Source organism: Passer montanus, unplaced genomic scaffold, assembly GCF_014805655.1.
Source record: "Passer montanus isolate IOZ18808 unplaced genomic scaffold, ASM1480565v1 scaffold17, whole genome shotgun sequence".
NCBI classification, from domain to species: domain Eukaryota; kingdom Metazoa; phylum Chordata; class Aves; order Passeriformes; family Passeridae; genus Passer; species Passer montanus.
In genome coordinates this window covers 14,444,327-14,462,679 of record NW_024364270.1, presented here as the reverse complement: position 1 = coordinate 14,462,679, position 18,353 = coordinate 14,444,327, and the positions used below count along the sequence as shown (strand labels likewise).

The 18,353-nt window shown below is 43.2% G+C and overlaps 2 protein-coding genes across 13 annotated transcripts; both read right to left on the bottom strand.

The window, feature by feature from the left end:
- Window positions 1-1,123: 1,123 nt before the first annotated feature.
- Window positions 1,124-10,577, bottom strand: SMCO3 (single-pass membrane protein with coiled-coil domains 3). 12 transcript variants are annotated; one of them, XM_039704159.1, is made up of 5 exons: window positions 10,079-10,577; window positions 9,104-9,550; window positions 7,712-7,976; window positions 4,344-4,394; window positions 2,868-3,013 (listed from the first exon to the last, which is right to left on the bottom strand). In XM_039704159.1, the coding sequence occupies exons 1-5, from the start codon at window positions 10,169-10,171 to the stop codon at window positions 3,000-3,002; spliced, it is 870 nt and encodes a 289-aa protein (XP_039560093.1). In that variant the 5' UTR covers window positions 10,172-10,577; the 3' UTR covers window positions 2,868-2,999. The 12 variants fall into 12 exon arrangements, 10 of the variants coding, with proteins under 10 accessions (XP_039560100.1, XP_039560098.1, XP_039560101.1 ...); XM_039704160.1 differs by having other exon boundaries at window positions 2,868-3,010; XM_039704161.1 differs by having other exon boundaries at window positions 4,344-4,352.
- Window positions 10,578-13,134: 2,557 nt separating this feature from the next.
- On the bottom strand, window positions 13,135-18,134 carry LOC120499825 (osteocalcin-like). Its single transcript, XM_039704021.1, has 4 exons — window positions 17,835-18,134; window positions 17,242-17,277; window positions 15,274-15,343; window positions 13,135-13,915 (listed from the first exon to the last, which is right to left on the bottom strand). The coding sequence occupies exons 1-4, from the start codon at window positions 17,899-17,901 to the stop codon at window positions 13,786-13,788; spliced, it is 303 nt and encodes a 100-aa protein (XP_039559955.1). The 5' UTR covers window positions 17,902-18,134; the 3' UTR covers window positions 13,135-13,785.
- Window positions 18,135-18,353: the final 219 nt, after the last annotated feature.

Sequence of the window (18,353 nt, the reverse complement as noted above, 5' to 3'; positions counted from 1 at the left end):
TGAGTCTTCGAAGGTTAGCTGCACCTCACAAGGCTTGGGGTCTTCTGTCCTGGCAGTCCTGGGCTCAGTGGGGACAGTGGTACTGCCTCAGCCCTGACTGCTTTCTCTCAGCAGTGTCTGCTGCTTTGGAGGACAATAATCCTCTCACATTTTTCACTTGGTACTTCTGTCACACTGAGGGGCAGCTTGAAGGAGTCTGGAGGGGAAATATCAACAGACTGGTTATGACATCTTTGGAGCACCAAACATAAGACTGGCCAGAGCATAAGAGAGAGCAGGAATTAAATCTATTGTGGGGAAACCCGCTTTCCTTAAAGTCCACCAGGAACAAGGATATACTAGATATAAACTAGTAGTTTTATACCTCTGTGTTCCCACTGCGTACCTCACTTCCCCTGACCCTGCTTAGCATTTGCATTCAAGAACATGTGGGCAAATTGCTTGAAAAATACAACAGATTTGTTTTTATTTGACTATTCTCATACAGCAGTGATCAGCAATCTCTCCAAGAGCTGCTTTTAGTTCCTAGTTTAGAGTGTACATTTACACATAGAAAACAGGAGCCAGGAGCTCCTACCTCTCCAACACACAGATATTGTGTTCCACTCACTGACAGTCTCTTTCCTGTAAACAGAGTGCCATTTGTGTCAGGAGACAAGAGATGTTCCATCTTGGAGAAGTGATGTCTCAGGTCACCACATCATCCACCACAATGCCTCGTGCAGGCAAGGCAGTGCTTTTTGCCTCCACTGAAGTGCCTTTCCTGCCTCACACAGCCCAGTCTGCAGCTGGTCCCAGTTTCTCAGTTCCTGGCACCCATCTATGCTCCTGATCCCTGGGCTTTCTCCCTGATGACTTGGCAGAGCTGTTGGGTGCCAGTTTCATTGCCATCTAGTGGCTTTTGTGTATAAAAGGGAAGAGGAGTCAGAAAATATTAAAGAGAACAGAAATGGAAGAGAATAAAAACCCAACAAAACAAACCCCTCCAAACCCCAGAATGGAAGGGTTGTGTATCTCACCCATTTCTTTATTTCATAGGCACCATCTAGTTATTAATAAATTAAGATTGTTAATATTGAATATTAGCAAACGTATGAATTTGGACATGGTTTTAGTATGGGGGAAGCTGGTACTAAAAAAGGAACCTATGAACAACCCTACTAGATTGGTTTATCATGGATTAAAACAAATATTAATTGCATGTATAATGAAGCTTTCAGTACTTCTTTGTTATTTGGTTTATGATTGGTTTTCAGACAAAAAGAAAAAAAGTACAGAAAAAAGAAGTCTACCAATACTCATGTACCTTTTTATTAATTCTTCAATTACCTTTTTTTTCTAAGGTCAAGAAAAAAAAATTCACAGCAAATCAGAACAAGACAGTACAAATAATGCTCTTGCTTCCAGCTTTGGTTTTAAAATCTGAAAAATAAGGACAGTTGGTATCATATTGTGAAATACAGAATCTGAGCACATTCTTGGCAGTCCCACATTGGTGGGATCAGGTAAAGACTTGAAAATAACTTTAATTTAATAGGGCTGCAATCCTACAGGCACTTGTACATGTGTATAATCCCACTCCAATCAACAAAAGAGCAACTTTGCACAGAAATTTTTACATGTGTGTTGGCAGGAGCAGGGCATCACAAGCACAAGAGGTTATTCATGGCACACCCGGAATGCAGCAGCTGGTTTCTCTCAGTGGTGGAGCAAGGCTGTGCCTGTTTGCATGTAGGCCCAGGCTTCTCTCATCTGCCAATCTACCGGGATTAGAATTTATTTAAAGAAGATCTCTTGCTGGCGCCTTAGGAGGGCAGAAAATAGCAGTTAAATATGCTTCAGCTAGTCCTTGTAATTGAATTCAGTCTATCAGATTTAGCACTAAACCACACTAAGAGTTTAGCAACCACAGATGTCTTTGCAAAGCCTGCAGATGCTGGCATGAATTGCCTTGTTGAAATTGTTTTCTCCCATTGTGTTGTCATCTTTGCTATAGAAACACACCTTCTCACCACAACCAGTCCAGCAGTCTGTATTATTATCTCTGGTATGAATTACAGTTCAAGGTTACCTACAATGCTTCCCAGAAAATAAGCTTAAGGAAAGGTGCAAAGTATTTGAAACATTGCCCCCCCGAAACACCTGTAAACCAGTTCTATTAATATATTTCAGTGCCAGTTTGCTGAACTGTCGCTTTTCTTGTTCTGCTGCCACAAATAAGAAAATAAAAAGCCATCAGTAATTCATTTGTCGTAATGAATCCAAGGCATAAACTGCTGCAGCTGCTGTGACAGCAGAAGAGTGAGCTCCACCTTCATTTACTGAACTTGCTGTCTCACCAAAGAAGTTACTTCATGTATGGCACGCTGGTACTTTTCTGAAGCTGCTTTAAACTCAGCCAGGTGCTTCTCGTAGCTTCTCACAGCTGTCAGAAGCTGACTCCTCTCCACAGCTCCCAAGATGGCATGGAGAATCATCTCAAGGCCAAGCCCGATAATGGTAATGCTGACTCCCCCAAGAACAGATGCCCCAATCTGCGCAAGGACACCGATGAGCTTGCTCACAGTGAGATTTAAATGATTGGAGCCAAGAAGTTTGATAGCTACCATTGCAGCTGTTGAAGTTGCTTCTCCAAAAATAATGGAAAAAACTCTCTGGGCTATTGCAATTTTCTCCAGCTCAGGCTCTTTGATATCATACAGCTTCTGGTACAGCACTGGCTCGAGCTTGTCCTTCATGTCACTGTCAATCTTCTGCACCTGATGCTGAATCTCACTCATCACTTGAATGATGACCTCACAGTTTTCCTTGACTGTACTGCTCTCTCGCATCTCAATGGGGGTAATAGCACAGCCCAGGTGCTCATTCAGCACTCCAACCAGCTCGTTTGTTGCATGGAAATTTGTGGACATACAGTCAAGCAATTCCTGATGCAGATGGATCAGTTCTTGCTTTCTTTTGGGATTATCTGGGTAAAGGAGGTCACTCAATGCCATTCTTCAGAAACAGGCTATTTCAAGAGAGAAAAGAAATTTCTTATTCTGTTTTGCACCCATAACCATAGCCCTTAAAGAGAAGTGAAATCTGCTTTGTCCCTGCCCCCCTGGTTCTTTTCATACTGAGCAAGTCAAATCCCAAGGCATAGCTTGTAAATGTAGAAATCTTAATTCTTGTTCTGGATCTTTGCCAAGTGATTGAAAAAGCACCTTGTAAGACATTGAGTATGCTCAGAGCAACTAAAATAGCTAACAAATATGTAATGAGCAGATTGGTAAAAAGGATGTGGGCCACTGGCAACTGAAGATTGAAATTGAAACTCGGCCTTGGAAACTGAAGATGGTAGAAGCTGAACTAGTTCACTAAAAAATGGAACAATATCATCTAATCAGCAAAATTAAAGAAGTGGCTTAAACATTAAAGGGTTGTTCCAGGCACTCTTTTCTATCAGCCTATATTTTTCATTTAGTGGCATCCAATTTTTCAGCAGGCATGATGATTGGTGGATATGGTTTGTGTCACAATAATGGTATTTTATGCCAGTATAGCCTTTTTCCTCTACCATTCCAGAGAAAATGATACTATGTAAGCATTCCGTGCTTATACTAAGAAGCTTACTCTCTGAATTCATAGTGAGTAGCAAAATTGTCTATAATAACCTCATCCTAACCTATATCACCTTACTTACATCTCTCACTGTATTTCCTCCCCTGATATTTATTTCTTCATAAACTGCATGCCAACATGGAGTCCAAAGAGACTGATCATGGAGGAATTCCTCATCACTAAGATTCTGTAATCAGCACTGTCACTTCCCTTTAACCTATCACCAGCTGCAAAGTGAAAACGCTTTTGCATGATTTCAGCTTAAATGCAAACATCTTTGCTATGGGGGCAAACTATGAATGAGTAGGATGACTCATTTCTTTATTGGTACTTTTCATGGTCTCAGCCTTCTTATTGCAAATCTGGGCCGCTTTTGTGCAGTGCTTTGCATTTTTCTAAGATGTTTTTCTTCTTCCTGTTGGTGCCTACATATCACAGTTAGAGCTACAAATAGTTATGTGTAGGGGGCTACCCAGATTTTTCTTCTTAAAAAGATACCTTTGTGCCATTTTGGTCCTTTGTAATTCTTGCACTATGTGTTAGCTGCAAATCATCTGACACTGACCCAGCTGTATTTTACTAAACACACCCTCCCCCCCAAGGTCACTGTAGAAAACCAGAATGATTTCCACAATCCCCTGCCAACTTTTAATCTCAGTGTTGAAACACAAGCCAGTCTGAAAAGAGTTTTTCTTCCCCAATATTTTGCACAGTACTGTATTTTTCTTTCAGCCACTTACCTTGTATCTCTGCCAAGAGAATAAACTGCTTAACACATCTTCTTATACAAGCTGTAGGGAGCCAAATACATATACAGTAAAGGTTTGTGATTTTCTGGAAACATAAAGCCATGATAATGCAGGCAATGATTTCATATCAATCCTGCCTCAGGGATGTTGCTGGCTTGCTTTCTGACTCACTGTGATACTAAAACCTTTCCACTCCAGTGCTGGTTTTTTGTAAGGTCATTTGTTTTCCCTTATTGATACAAACTGAGAAGACAAATTGTTTTAGAAGGAATAGCACTTCAACAAACATTTTACATACTAGACAGGTGTGGAGAATACTTTTAGACTCTGTTCATTACATATGATTATTTCAGCTTTTTACAGCTGCTTTAGATTTTATATCTCCTAATGCTAAAATTACTTCTTACTCTTCACATTAGCACTTTCATCAGCTTTTATATTTTCCTTTCAGAATTAGTCAGGCCACATATATTTCTGTATTTCTATTTCTCCAGCTCCAGGGAGATTTACCACAGAAACTTTTCTAATTCAACATTTACACTGCCTACCTGATTTGGTCTGAATGCTCCTGTTGAAATGTGTGTGGGACAGTAACTTCAGCCTCTTTCCCCTCTGCTCGCCTGGTGTTTTCCAGCAGCATGTGATGAGTTAGGGATCCGGAGGCTGGGCTTCAGCTGCATCCTGTGCCTGCCTGCCTGTCATTAATTCTATTGTGTGATGTTTACCCAGATTCATCTCATTTTCTTCCTCCTCTTCCCTTCCTTCCAATTGTAAGAGAATTCAGTTTACTCAATGCTAGTTCCCAATTACTAGATCCTCCAAAGGCCTTCTGTTCCTGGAGAAAATGGGTACAGCACAAATCCCTCCTGCCTGCTGCAGAGGTGCCATCACAGGCAGCTACAGCCATGGCTGAATGGGGATGGTGTTACTTGCTGTCCTCAGAACACAAAAGGTGTAGGACAGCACTTATAATTCAAATAGATACAAGATTATGTTTTTTACTGGTTTCTATTTTTTATAAATATAAACATTAATGCTTGCACCTATGCCTTGAAATAACGAATTTTTCAATGACTGCTTTTGTACAAATTACAAAATTGTAATTTGCTTCTGCAAATTACAGAAGAAAAATTGAATGGTCCCACATGAACAGAAAAATAGACACCACAGAGAATGGAAACTGTGCAGTAAAACAAGCTTGTACATATGCCTTCAACCAAGACAGACATCTTTCATGCTCTTGTCCTTAGAAAGGTGGACCTGCAGCCCACAAGGGTCTCACTAGGAAAACTGCTTCCACCATAGAGGATGGCTGAGTTCTCAGATGAAAATATAAGATGAAGCATAAAATGTGTACTTTGCAATTGCTGACGTGTTTTCACCTGAAAGCTGAGCTGCTGTATTCAGCTCCAATGAATACAGTCAGAGTGCCAAACTCTCTTATTGTTGGAGCTGTGGGCATGAGAACATAAGCTCAACGAGAACACTAAATAATTTAACTGCTATACTTCTGGAAATGTCAATTAGTTGTGACTGCTGAGTATTTTCCACTGAGAATGCCATGTAGTCCTGAAATACTTCATGTGATATTGAACTGAATTGAATTGATCAGGCTGGCAACTGCCTGTTTGTCACATTCTGGAAACTGACTTCAGGTCTTCTGTGTTTGCAGTGGATGCAAATTCTTTTCTTCTAGAGCCCTCATCATTTGGAACAAGACAGAAAATAATTTAAACAATACGAAGACAGTTTTGTTCCTGCTTTACTCTGGATCTTCTGGGAAGGTTAATAGCTATTATTGCAGGCCTATTAAGTTGGAGTAAATAGACTTGAGCTGGGGTGTCTGTCATCCTTCCTTGCTGCAACTTGCCAGGTCTCTGATGCCATGAAAATAAAGTGGTGTGGAGTGCCAGACTCAGCTCTGAACAGCAGTGAAGGCTAAAATGAGTTTTGCCATTTCACACAATTTCAGACCCTTTTTGCCATGGGAAAGAAATGGAGGAAAAGGCAGATGGTTGAACTGAGTTCTGAAAAAAAAAAAAAGTCTTTAAAAGTACACAGTGGGACAGGAAGTTGCAATTGCTTGAACACTTCAGACTACACATCTGACCACAGCAATTGCTGATGAAACATGTCTGCTGCAACCAGTCCAGCTTTACAGGGCTCTGGTGCAAGCAAAGGCAACATCAGGAGTGGTCTCTGAGCTGCACACTATCCCAGGACTGTATCTGTAGTTGGCCTTGTGGGAACTCAGAGGTGCAAGCAGAAGTTCATAACTTTCTTAGCAGTCAAAATGGTATGATGGGCACCCAAGCAAGGAGAATGTTTTGTGCTTCCACCTACCAGAGGATGCTTGCACCATGTAGTCAGTGTAATAACTGACTAATATAAAAAAATCACTTTTAAGGGAACTGTAGCCTGACGAAACGTGGCATTACTCAGTCTTCAATTGCTTGGTCCCTTGAACATAAATGTCATGCGTTTGACTTTGCTGAGTCTATTCCTCCCAGCCAAAAATGAGAGTTCAATTCTGTGTACACCCACCAGTACATCCAAACGGAAGGATTATAGATCTGAGGATGATGTAAAGTACTTATTTTCTAGGACTTACACAAATTTACCACAAACCACCAAACTGTAAGAATAATTAATTTACAGCACTTCTCTTACTTTGAAGATTTCAGCACAAAGTCATACTTCCTGCAGCCATCAGAGTAACAATACTTGCAGCTGTTTACACCATATTTTGCTGGCTGCTTGGTAAGGTCCCAGAAAAGGCTGTCAAGAACTTTTTCTATGTTTTCTTCCAACTAATGTCTTGGGGAAGAATGGGTCAGCTGGGTTAGCAGTTTGGATAATTGATTTCAGAAATGTAACAATCTAGCCAGAAATATATCCACCTTTATTCCTCTGTAATTCCCTTGTAATAATGCCTTCTGGATTTCCTCTGTTTGCTTTTCTGAGTCAGACACCACTCCGGAAATGTTAGTTCATCTTGTTTTTAAGAGTGGCAAAGAAAGGTTGTTCAGGGTCTGCCAGAATCTGCACAACTTAATGCACTTCTCTGTCTCTTCAACCAACACAATAATCCGACTCCTTGATGCACGTCTTGGCACCAACTTTCCCTGCTCTCAAAGGAGATACGCAGAGCTGCCCAGTTACCCACTTGAGTTTACTGCCATGGTGCCTTCCACATCCCACAGACTGACTCTTTCTCACTAAAAATAAATGTATTAAGAGATCTGTAAGGAGTCCAAAATCCCTGTGTGTCTTTCCCAAATGCCTCAGGACAAAGCTGCTTCAGTGAACGTTATCCCTGATCTAGTCTTCAGAAAGGCCATAGATAACCTTCTTCCTACCTGGATGGGTCCAGGGGATGTCTGTTTTGATGAACCAGGCTGAATGTTCCAGTGTCAGCTGCAGAGTTGCAGCTGAAAGCAGAGGGAAGATTGAACCTCCTGTAGCAGCAGGAACTCCACAGGCTTCTTTCCTGCTATTCAAGGGCACATAATTGGATGCAGCCAGAGAATCAGAGATTGTGGGCCAAGCACAGGGAAACTCCAAGTACACTAGGGAGAATGGCAGAGGCAAGTGCAGTGTAACCACTGTGCTTGCTTCTTGAAGCTGAAAGAAAATAAAGAGAGTAGTCATTTAGACCCCTATTCACTGCCTAAAGCTTTTTGCTTTTGCTAATACAACCTTTGCCCACAAAGGCCATTTTCTCAACTCTACCTATTATTTTGGCTTTAGAGGCACAAATCCTCATTCCTAAATTATTGTTTTGAGCTCAAAGATTGCATTAACACACTGCTGAACAAAGAGAGTAAAGCAAGAGTCCTGGACTGGTGGTAGAGCCACAGAAAGGCAGGGATGTGAAACAGGCTCCATGAGGTATTCCAGCACAGAGCTCTCTCTATAACCAGGAAACTCAGTGTGTTCTTTGTCAAAGGATGCCTTTTCTCCCTGCTGCCTCAGGAGAGAGATCACTGCTAAAGTGACAGTAGCTTTGTTCACACTTCTCTCAGCTTGCCAGAGATAAGTGTAGAAGTAGTAGCTTGCCAGAGTAGTAGTGGATCAAAGCCTAGAACAGTCCTGAAACTTGAAGTGTAGCAGCATTGCAAGACATCAGCATAGATTACTTAGTCCAAGCAAATCTCACCCACTCTTGCAATAACAATACTGGGGACCCAAAGGCATGAGTCCTGCAACATTCTTCCAATGACACTTGGGATAAATGGGGGCTGCAAAGAACCTTGAGACCTGCTGTTGATTCATTTTTAGTGAGCTGTGGGGTTGTCCCAGGTTTCACAGCAAATGGGTAAAAGCTGGGTCTTGTAGGCAAACACAAGAGGTGAGCTAAGGTGAGCTACAGGTTTGCCCTTGAGTGTGGCCCTGTGTGGGTGCAGCTGGTGGGGGCTGCCTGGGGCAGTGGGGACCAGCCTGTCCTGTGCCCCCTTGCAAGAGAGCCTGAGTACAATACCTGCCACCAGCTGGCACTGGTACTTGCTGTAGTTCCCCACAGAATGCAGATGCAGCCGGTTGCCCTGCTGGGTTTGAAGGAAGCTTTTGACAAGAAATATCTCATAAGGGGGAATGAGGACTTCCTTCTCAGATGTGTGGTAAGAAAAGCCTTGCACAGCTGCTCCCAGGCAAGTGGTCACTGTGAACAAAGTTTCATTCCCAAACTTCTGGGCTTCATTCCTGAGGTGGGAGGTAGAAGTGAAACGGCCAAATCGCACCCTGCTGCCTACCTTGGCCTCGATATATAAGTCCTTTACACCCCTGTGCACCTGGTAGCACTTATGTTCCCCCATGCTGATCTGCCATTCCTTTAATATCTGGATAGCGGTTGTTAGGTAGAAGTGAAAATATTTAAAGCTGAAGTTGTGTCTGTAGTGCTCTGGAGAGATTCCTGCTGTGGATGTAGCCCAGTTCAGCTGCGAGTGCAGGGAGGAGTTCATGGTGTAAGCCATGAGGACAGTGGCATGGCTGGCACGCATTTCCCTCAGCAGACCTACAGGGCTCTTCAGCAAAGCCTCCTGAGCCTTCTTCCAGAGACGAAAGTATTCCTTGTTAGCAGCTATTTCCTTTTGAAAATAGTCTCCTTGCTCCAGTTCTTCCATCATCTCCTCTCTGCACCCCAGATACTGGTCATCAAAGGAATGCAGAGCCATATCCATCTGGATGGGAGACGCAGCCTGCAACATAAAAGCAAATAAGGATTAGCATCAGAAGTGTGAATTTCTTGTGTATCTTTGTGGATACAACCAAGTTTTTCTCTACCCTTTCCTTGTCTCTTTGTTATTATTGGCAGAGCAAGCAAGGCAGGTAGCAAATCTTTAGCAAAACCCTCCTGAGTAACCTCAGGTTATTGTCTGTACACCACCATAGGTCAGGATGACAGAGTTCTTATTTTATATGGATGTGCTACATTAGAATCTCCCAGGAGCATAGGTCAATTTAGACAGGCTGGAAAAGGAAAGGAAAGATTCCGTGAGATCTACTCACAAATACTCTATGAAATCACCTGGCTGCAAACAGGACGAACATTTCAACCAAGTAACTAAACAAATTAAGACAGTTATGAAATGGAACTGAAGAATTGAAAGCAGAAAAGTTAAAACTGAACCAAAAACTCCTTAAAGAACCTGTTTCAAATAGAAAAAAAAAGTTTAATTCTGTGGTATAAGAAATTTCATTATTTCAAATAAAAAAGCAATATTTACCTCTTTTACCAGTATTTGTGAGAAGATCAGCAACAGGAGGCTGCCCAGTGTCACCAGCTTCACAGAGTCCACCCAAGACACTGTAAAAAACATTTTTTTTTAAAGGAAAGGTAATTTGCACCTGTGTCTTCCTGTTTTTCTTTGAACTGGAAAATTCTGCAGTTTGTAATTTGTACTCAGGTTTTGGTGGCCATTCTTCAACCAGAGATCATTCACCAAATTCTCACTGCAATTCAGAAGTCATTAATCAATCCAAGCAGACAATTTACTGGTAGAAATGTGCCCAAAATCCATAAGGTGTCTGGTTGCAGGAATTTCAGCTGGCATAAGTGTCCATCACCTTGACAGTTCTTTTGATTCCAAGGTGTTTGGTGTTGTTCTTGTAAAAAGGAAGAAAACCGTGGCTTGGAGAATACTAAGGCACTTCTCCTGAGGAGAGGTGTTTCAGGGTGACTGCTCCCTGGTTAAGAGTTCAAAAGCCCTTTTAAAGAAGTTGACTCTGATAAAGCCAACGCAGAAATGCAGGGTAGGTTGGGATCCCATCTGGAAGCAGCGATAACCTAACTCTCCTTCTCCTCCTTATCACCCCCTGCTTTCTACCCACGTGTGCCAATCCTCCTCCTACAGCACTGCAGAGTGGCACCTCACTGGACTGTGTACATTGGCACGGGCAAAATGAGTGTGTAAATGCAGAGTCTGTGCTGAGACAAACCTTTCTCTAGCAGCTGCTTTCTAGACACCCTTCCAAACACTGGCGGTGAGTTATTCACTCACAGAGCCCCATGGCCTCCCCCTTCTGTATGGAAAAAGGGCCAAGAACTGTCAAGACTTTGGTTCTGACTACAGAAAAGTGAAGCCCATTTTCCATGGCCTGATAATAATAGCTTGGGTGAGGGGGGACCTCCAAGACACGGAGTGATTCTCTGAGATGGGGGAGGTTTGTGAAGCTGCTTGGATTCTGTGGACAGAGCATCTGCAAAATATTGCTGAGATAGAGTGGGAGGAGGCATAAAGGTCTCATACTGGGTTCTTTTCAAAGTGGTTGCTGCTGGTGACATTAGATGACGCCATGAACTGCTATGGATGTGATAGTGATGGATGCAGACAGCCTAGTTCTGCATCCTGGAATGTCTCTGTTATCTTGGGCTGTATTTCAGTAAGTGATTGTTTGACTGCTAAAAGTGAGTCCACAGGAGGGCTCACGAATTTATTCAGAGGTAACTCCACCTCTGTTTGTGCAGACATAAAACAGACTTAAACTGAGACCGGTTCCCTTGGGAGCTTGGCAATCATGATAAACACCCCCACTACAATGTCAATTCAGCTGCATATAATCCATTTGTAAATTATGTTCCTGGTTTTCCCCTCTGATCTGTGAATGTTTAGTATTAAGGGAATCAGGAGGACAGGAATTTGCATTTTCAAACGCTTCAGAAGCAACTCAAGTTATTATTAAATGCAAAGGCCGAAAGATGGCAGCAGAGGATTTGTGGCTGTGCTCAGCGCTGCATTAACCAAGCGACAATCGAATTCCTCCATTTCAGCAGTAAATTTGTAACGTGATCCGTGATCCAGTGCTCAGATCCCCAAAGGTCATAATGACTTCAGCCCATGAAGAGAACTGATGACACAGAGCAGATGACATAATGGAGGCCTCCGGGTGTAACTTTTTTTGCCTGAAAAAAATATTTACTGAAAGGGAGAGAAAAAATATTAAACTAGCAGAAAGATGCAAATAGAGACAGGAAACTTTCTGTGCTAACAAAACCATACAACAACCACAACACCCCTATTTTATTAGTGTACTGGATATTAGGATTCTGCAAATCTCTCTAGTATTTTTCCAAGCAAAAATTTCACTGTTTTCAATAAAGCACTCTGTTAATTTTTACTAGATGGCGTTCAGAGTAGAATTTTACTGGGAGCAGTGAAGCCCCATTAGTTTATGTCAATAGAGGAACCAGTCACAGGCGTTTGACCAAGACATGCAGAGATATTTTTTAAGTGTCTTCTCCTTGGCCAAGATCAGCATCAGCAAGCCACAGCAGCTTGCCAAGCAAGGCTCACACTGGCAGCCACCTCTGCAGACTTCTTCTGTGTCCTTACTTCAGGACAAGGCTTTCAGAGAAATGCTGATCTGGGTACATGGTGAGTCAGGCAAAGCCTGGCGCTCCTCTCCCTCAGTGTCACAGAGTGCTGAACCTGTGACCTAAATTTCAATGTCATCATTTCTGATTCACTCTGGGGCATGGCAGGGGAGAAGGAAGCCTCACACACTGGGTTCCTGCTCCTCAGGGATCACAAAACAGGCTGTGTCTCCCAGGCATCTCTTTTACCACAGGTAAAAGTACAGAGGAACAGAAAGAAGCAGCACACCAACCTGCTTTACAGTGCAGTATTTATTGCAATGGGCAGCTGAGGCTGCACTTACATGTAACCAGAGCTTTGGTCTCTGCCAGTTCCCTGAGCAGCCGCAGTCCCTGTCCTCGGAGGTGTGATCTGCTGTCTGCCTCTCAGGGAAGGAAAGCTGACAGAGTATATTGGCAAGGTTATGCAGAAAGATGCCAAGGTATAATATTAATACCAGAGGACAGAAGGAAGCAGTGCAGAGGGGAGACAATACGTAGATAAAAATACATGTATATTTTTTATATATATATCTTTTTTTTTAACTACCAATTGTCTTGAATAAACAAAACACTGCCCAAATTTCAATCCATCCTTGAACCATTTTTTTTAAATTTCATAATGTTTATAGCTTTATTTTCTTCTTTTTAAATTTTTTTAGCTGTTTAGATGCTTCTAGTTTCAAGCATGAATGCAGAAGCAACAGCTGAGAAGAGGTTGTTTTGTTTTGTTTTGTTTTGTTTTGTTTTGTTTTGTTTTGTTTTGTTCTGATGGGTATTTTTAGTTTCACTAGAAGCTGGTTGGAAAAAAAAAAAAAACAAAAAAAAAAACCAAACCACCACAAACCAGAAAAACCAAGACACTTCGAGGGGTTTTTTTTACAGTCACGAAAAGCAGCACACAAATGCAAGGGCTCAGCTAAAAGGACCCCTTAAACACACCTTTTTGGGATTTATTTATTGTTGCTATACAGCAAATTTTATGACAGAGTAATCAGAAGAGTGTACCAGAAGCTGATTGCGATCTATGCAAGAGTATTTGCACACTTCTATCTTTACAAATGATCCTACTGTGATGCATATTTAATGTGATTATACTACATGAAAACACTGAACTTTCCCACTAATTGGAACAGGAGGCAGGTGTTCTTCCTTCTTCACAGCGAGCATCCCAGGATCAGATCCATCACATTTACACACACTGTGACATTCTTCTTCCATAATCCTCCTGTATTTTGCAGAAGAGGATAAGAGATCTAGTGATGTTTCCAAGGCGTGCAGTGGTTTTCTTCAAACATTGTGTGCTGGGGATTCAGGTGTAAGGAAATAAGACAGTGTCTTCTGGTGAAGCTCAAAATACCACAAAATATGTCTGAAGAGAGACTTTATTGATGAAAGGAAGAAAGTTAAAGGAAGCTCAACAAGTGAGATAATCCCTGCCTTGGTGTTCCAGCTGGTTGGGAGACAACAGAAGAAGATGCTAGTCCAGATGTTTTCCTTCCCTCCTTCCCAACCACAACTTCTTTCTCCTGTAGGGTTTGGAGTGGTCCAAGCCAAACGAGCAGAGAGACCTTCCCCTGGTCAGTATCTCCCAAAGAAGCGGTTGTAGGCCAAGGCAAACCCTACTTGGTCAGAGAGATAGTCACAGGGCGGGTAGTTCTCACAGCGCTCGTGCATCTGCTCCATGGGGCTTTTGTAGTACTCCAAGTACCTGCAGGAGACAGAGATGCCATTCTGCAGCTTCAGCCAATGCATTGGAGACAGTTCATACCCCTGACGCTGACGTGAAAGAAGTGACTCTCTGAAGCAATGCTCCCTGCAGTCCTCCAGGATGACCCAACAGAGGACTGGTCATGCTGAGTTAAACGTCTGCTTACACAGGCTTAGGCTACTTGATCAATGCTGGGAAATATGGGATTGAACCCAACTTAAATCAGTTGCTCTTGAGGTTTTATCAGCAAAGGATACCACAGAAACTATAAGGATTTCGGGTTTTGGGGTTTTTTGTCTTCAATCTCATTCCCCAACTACCCAGAAATATTATTATATATTTAATTATGTATTTATTTTATTATTTTCTGCTTACCTTTATTTTTGCCCACTAGCCATTATTTTCCTTTAGCTTAAACACTTCTCTCTAGCAATCCTCACTTCTGTTGTAGACAGGAGCATTACCCCTATGTATTTTTTTTTTCTTTTTTTTGACAGGCTAAGAAAGCCCAATTTTTTTTACTGTATATCCAAAGTACACAGTCTCAACAGTACACTTTGGATGTCATTCTCAATTCCTCTTCTATGTTTGGTTAATATTTCTTTTTTTTTTCTTTTTTTTGACAGGCTAAGAAAGCCCAATTTTTTTTACTGTACATCCAAGTACACAGTCTCAACAGTACACTTTGAATGTCATTCTCAATTCCTTTTCTATGTTTGGTTAATCTTTCCTAAAGATTGTACACACCACCACAGAAATCCCACCAGTACCTCATGAATTTTTACATTATTTCTGTATTGGAAAGAGTAGCTTAACAACCTCTTCCAGGAAATGTATGAAGAACTTCCCTGCATTACCTGAAATGTCTCAAATAGCTGGGAATTCTCCAAATCTTTGTGTCTACTTTCTGCACAAGTAAATATATATTCTACAGCTTCAGAAAGAACAGCTATTCTGATCTAGCCTTATTCCTGCAACAAAGCTGCTGTAGGAAAAACTATTCTTTGTGGGAAACCAGAGGCAATGACGACGGCTCTATGATTCTCATTATCCTAAAAATTTGTTCTGATGACCCTGTAGGTTGGAGTAGCTTCTACCTTGTATCCCACTGTCTCCATGGCTGTCTTTCTCCCTGGGAGGAAAACTAGAGTCCAACTATGAGCCTTCAAATGGGTTTTAATGAAAAAAGAACCATTTTTCCATTACTGAATGTCTCCTACAGCCTTTTTCCTTCAACACAAGCAGGTAATAACATAGCTGTACAACAAAATAATGCTTCGTCATGCCCTATGGCCTTCCCACCCCCTCTTCAGAACAGGTCCAGAGTCCAGCTCTCAGCCCAGCTCCTGAGCTGTTACCATTCATAAGGGCTGGCTCTCTTCCTCCTCTTCACAAAGGCATTGGCAACTTCTTTTTTAATCTTGATGCCTGCCAAGAGAGAACACAGCAGGTTAGGTGCAGCACTGAAACACACAGACCAGTCCAACCTCTGAAAAGCAGAATCTACTTTCTTCACAAGCAAATGACTGCCACAAACCATCCTAATGGCCCATTCATCTTTCCCCATCCCACTGTCCACTCAAAGCTCCCTCCTCACTGCAGCCTTCACATCTCCATGAAGCAAGGGCTTTTTCTGTCATAAATTCCATTTCCTTATCACACAGCATAATCTGAGTCTGCAGCAAATGTGCAGAAGGCATAAAATATGAATAAGAAGAAAATTAGGAGAATGTCACCCTCTCTCCCTGGCCTACTTAATTTCAGAGTCTTGGCTTCCTTTCTTTGTCTGGACTCTGTCTGAGAAGGATGTGGGATACCAACCAGAAGACCCTAAAGCACCTCCAGTGAGCCATGAGCAGCAGGCAGCACACAGAAATACCAGTGCTCACATGTACAGAGTTCAGTGAAAAGTGAAGAATATAAAACAGTGACAGTAAACATCACCCAGTGAGAAATACACCCAAGATGTGCACAGACCCCAGCATTCAGAACCTGGAGAACATAAGAGATGTTTCAGCCATGAGAGCATTTGCCCCTGCTCTCCATTAGCACATCATATGTGCACAGTTGCTTCTTTGCTGCCTTGGTTGTCATTGTGCAAACACCCCACAAACACCAGGCACAGCCACTTCCCAGCCCGTGCTGCCTTGGTTGTCATTGTGCAAACACCATGGTGCTGTGAAGGACCCCACAAACACCAGGCACAGCCACTTCTCAGCCCAAGACAGGGCTCAGCACAGCACAACCTCGCTCCATGGGATGCTCCCACAACAGCAGAGGTGTGCAAGGTGCCAGCACAGCAGCAGCACACCAATGCACATTTCAGCATGGAAACTGCCAAATTGTTGCTCTCTCTGGGGAAAAAAAGATTCTAAGACCTCTGCCTGTGGGGAGGTGGTGGGGTTTGTCCCTTCCCTCATCATCACGGAGTGTTTGGCTGTGTTTCTCTTTGGAGGTGAGAAGTATCCTGTCTAGCAAACTGAGATTTAGTCTGGATCAAAATACTGACTATACAGAAACTGCCAGGTAATGAATTATCAGAAACTACCACCTTTCCCTGAATAGTTTTTAAGTGTTTTTTTCTCTTTCCCAATCTGTGTTTGTATTGGCTCACTGGAAAAATACCAGCTTTCATGCTTCTCAGCAGCAATGTTATCCTTTAAAGTGTGAGAAAGGAGAGACACGAGAGAACAAAAAGGATTTTCCATACAGATTTCTGCCAGGATCAGCTTGCTGCAAGAGTTGTGAACAACCCAAGGTGTGCAAATCCCAGCATCCCAGGTGACCTGACAGGAGGGACTGCATCCCCCAGGAGCAGCCAAGGAAGCCCTCCTTTTTCAGGGTTTCCTTGTTGCAGGATTTGGCAGGAATGTCACAACCCATTGATGTGGGCAGCTTCTGCTCTCAGAGCAGCCTGGGGATGAGCAGTCACTCTGGGCAGGTCCCTGAAGCCGGTCAGAGCAGGGGGACTGCCAACACCAGCCTGTTTCACGGGAGGCAGATGCACCCAGCTCTAGCAGCGTGCAGCCCCCGTGCCTCGCCAGGGCTCTGCTCGGGGGCTGTGGAGCCTGGGGCAGCAGCACACCACGAGCACTGCTGGCCCTGCTGCTGCAGGGACACTGGCTATGTCACCTGCTCACACGGGAGGGGCTCTGTTTGCTGCACATGCTCCTGCCCTTCAGGGACTGCAGAGATGGGGAGAGAAAGGGGAAGAGCTAGAGAGGGACTCGGCATGGTTCTTGTTCAGCCCTTGAACCTGCCAAAGGGAAGGAGGAAGGCAGATGCAGGAGGATGGAGCTGAGCATCAGTCAGAATGATATACTCACTGTCAGCACTGAGAGATCCTGAGGGTTCTTTGGGATCTGCAAGACAGACAGACAGACAGAAAGGAGTCTGCTTGTGAGTCCTATGCTTGTGAGTTGTCCTCCTCTGGGTTCTTTGGGATCTGCAAGACAGACAGAAAGGAGTCTGCTTGTGAATCCTATGCTTGTGAGTTGTCCTCCTCTGTAAGTGAATCCCACCAGTGACTGGCCAGATCCAGCTCCCCCCACTTACCTAGAAGGTCTGTTTCTCCCCAAATGGTTTTATTAACACCCACCATTTAGACAGAGACTAAATGATAAACCAGTTGAAACATATTAAAATGTTCAAATTCTCTGCTGCAATTCAATATTCAGCTGAGATGGGGGTGAGTGGGTGTTGACCAGTGGAAGAAAATGCCCAGCAGAAGATGGGGGCCTCTGTTCCCAAGCCCTCTCTAATTCGTGACTCTCCAAGAGAGACCTGAAGCTGTGCAATGACTGGTGCTGCATCTCCTCCCCCCCAGAGCTCTGTGCCTCTCCCAGACTGGAGGAAGGCTGACAGAAGCTGCAGGGCTCAGCAGTGCTCTGAGAGCCTTCCTGGGAAGATGTCTCCTTACCTTTCTCACAACAGCAGAGTGCTGCCAGGGCCAGGGACACGACCAGTAGTGCCAGCAGACTCCTCATGTCTTCTTTGGCTGTGCTAGTCTCCCTAACCTCAAGCTTTCCTGGAGGTTATTGAAGTTCTCCGAGGCTTGCTTTTGGGCAGCAGTTTATATGCTGTGATTTCTTGGAGAGATCAGGGATCTGGCTTGTGTTCCAGTGTCTGTGCTCCAAAACAAAGCCCGTCCTTTGGGCTGTGAGATACTGGATCCTGGCAGTCATTTTGGCATCCATCTCATGACTCGGGGCATTTCCAGAAGATTTTATCTGAGGTCTTGAATGGGGCTGTTGAAGAAAAACAACTGGATTTTTAAAAATCATTTTTCTTACAAACTTGAAAGTCATTCTGTCATGCTGGAAAGCCAGGGAAGAGACCAGCACACTGAAGCAGAGCAATTCTTTTCATGTGATGGGGCTCTCTCATGTGGAGTTTCTCAAATGAGACTGAACACAATAATGACCTTTTCCTCCACCCC

Coding starts and splice junctions, on each gene's coding strand:
- LOC120499825 (XM_039704021.1), bottom strand. CDS start 17,901: ATGAGGAGTCTGCTGGCACTACTGGTCGTGTCCCTGGCCCTGGCAGCA. Junction 17,278..17,834: donor ACTCTGCTGTTGTGAGAAAG/GTAAGGAGACAT, acceptor TCTGTCTTGCAG/ATCCCAAAGAACCCTCAGGA. Junction 13,916..15,273: donor AGAGCCAGCCCTTATGAATG/GTAACAGCTCAG, acceptor TGTCTCCTGCAG/GTACTTGGAGTACTACAAAA.
- SMCO3 (XM_039704158.1), bottom strand. CDS start 10,171: ATGTTTTTTACAGTGTCTTGGGTGGACTCTGTGAAGCTGGTGACACTG. Junction 9,551..10,078: donor CACAAATACTGGTAAAAGAG/GTAAATATTGCT, acceptor TTTATGTTGCAG/GCTGCGTCTCCCATCCAGAT. Junction 7,977..8,832: donor CCAGTGCCAGCTGGTGGCAG/GTATTGTACTCA, acceptor ATTTTCTTTCAG/CTTCAAGAAGCAAGCACAGT.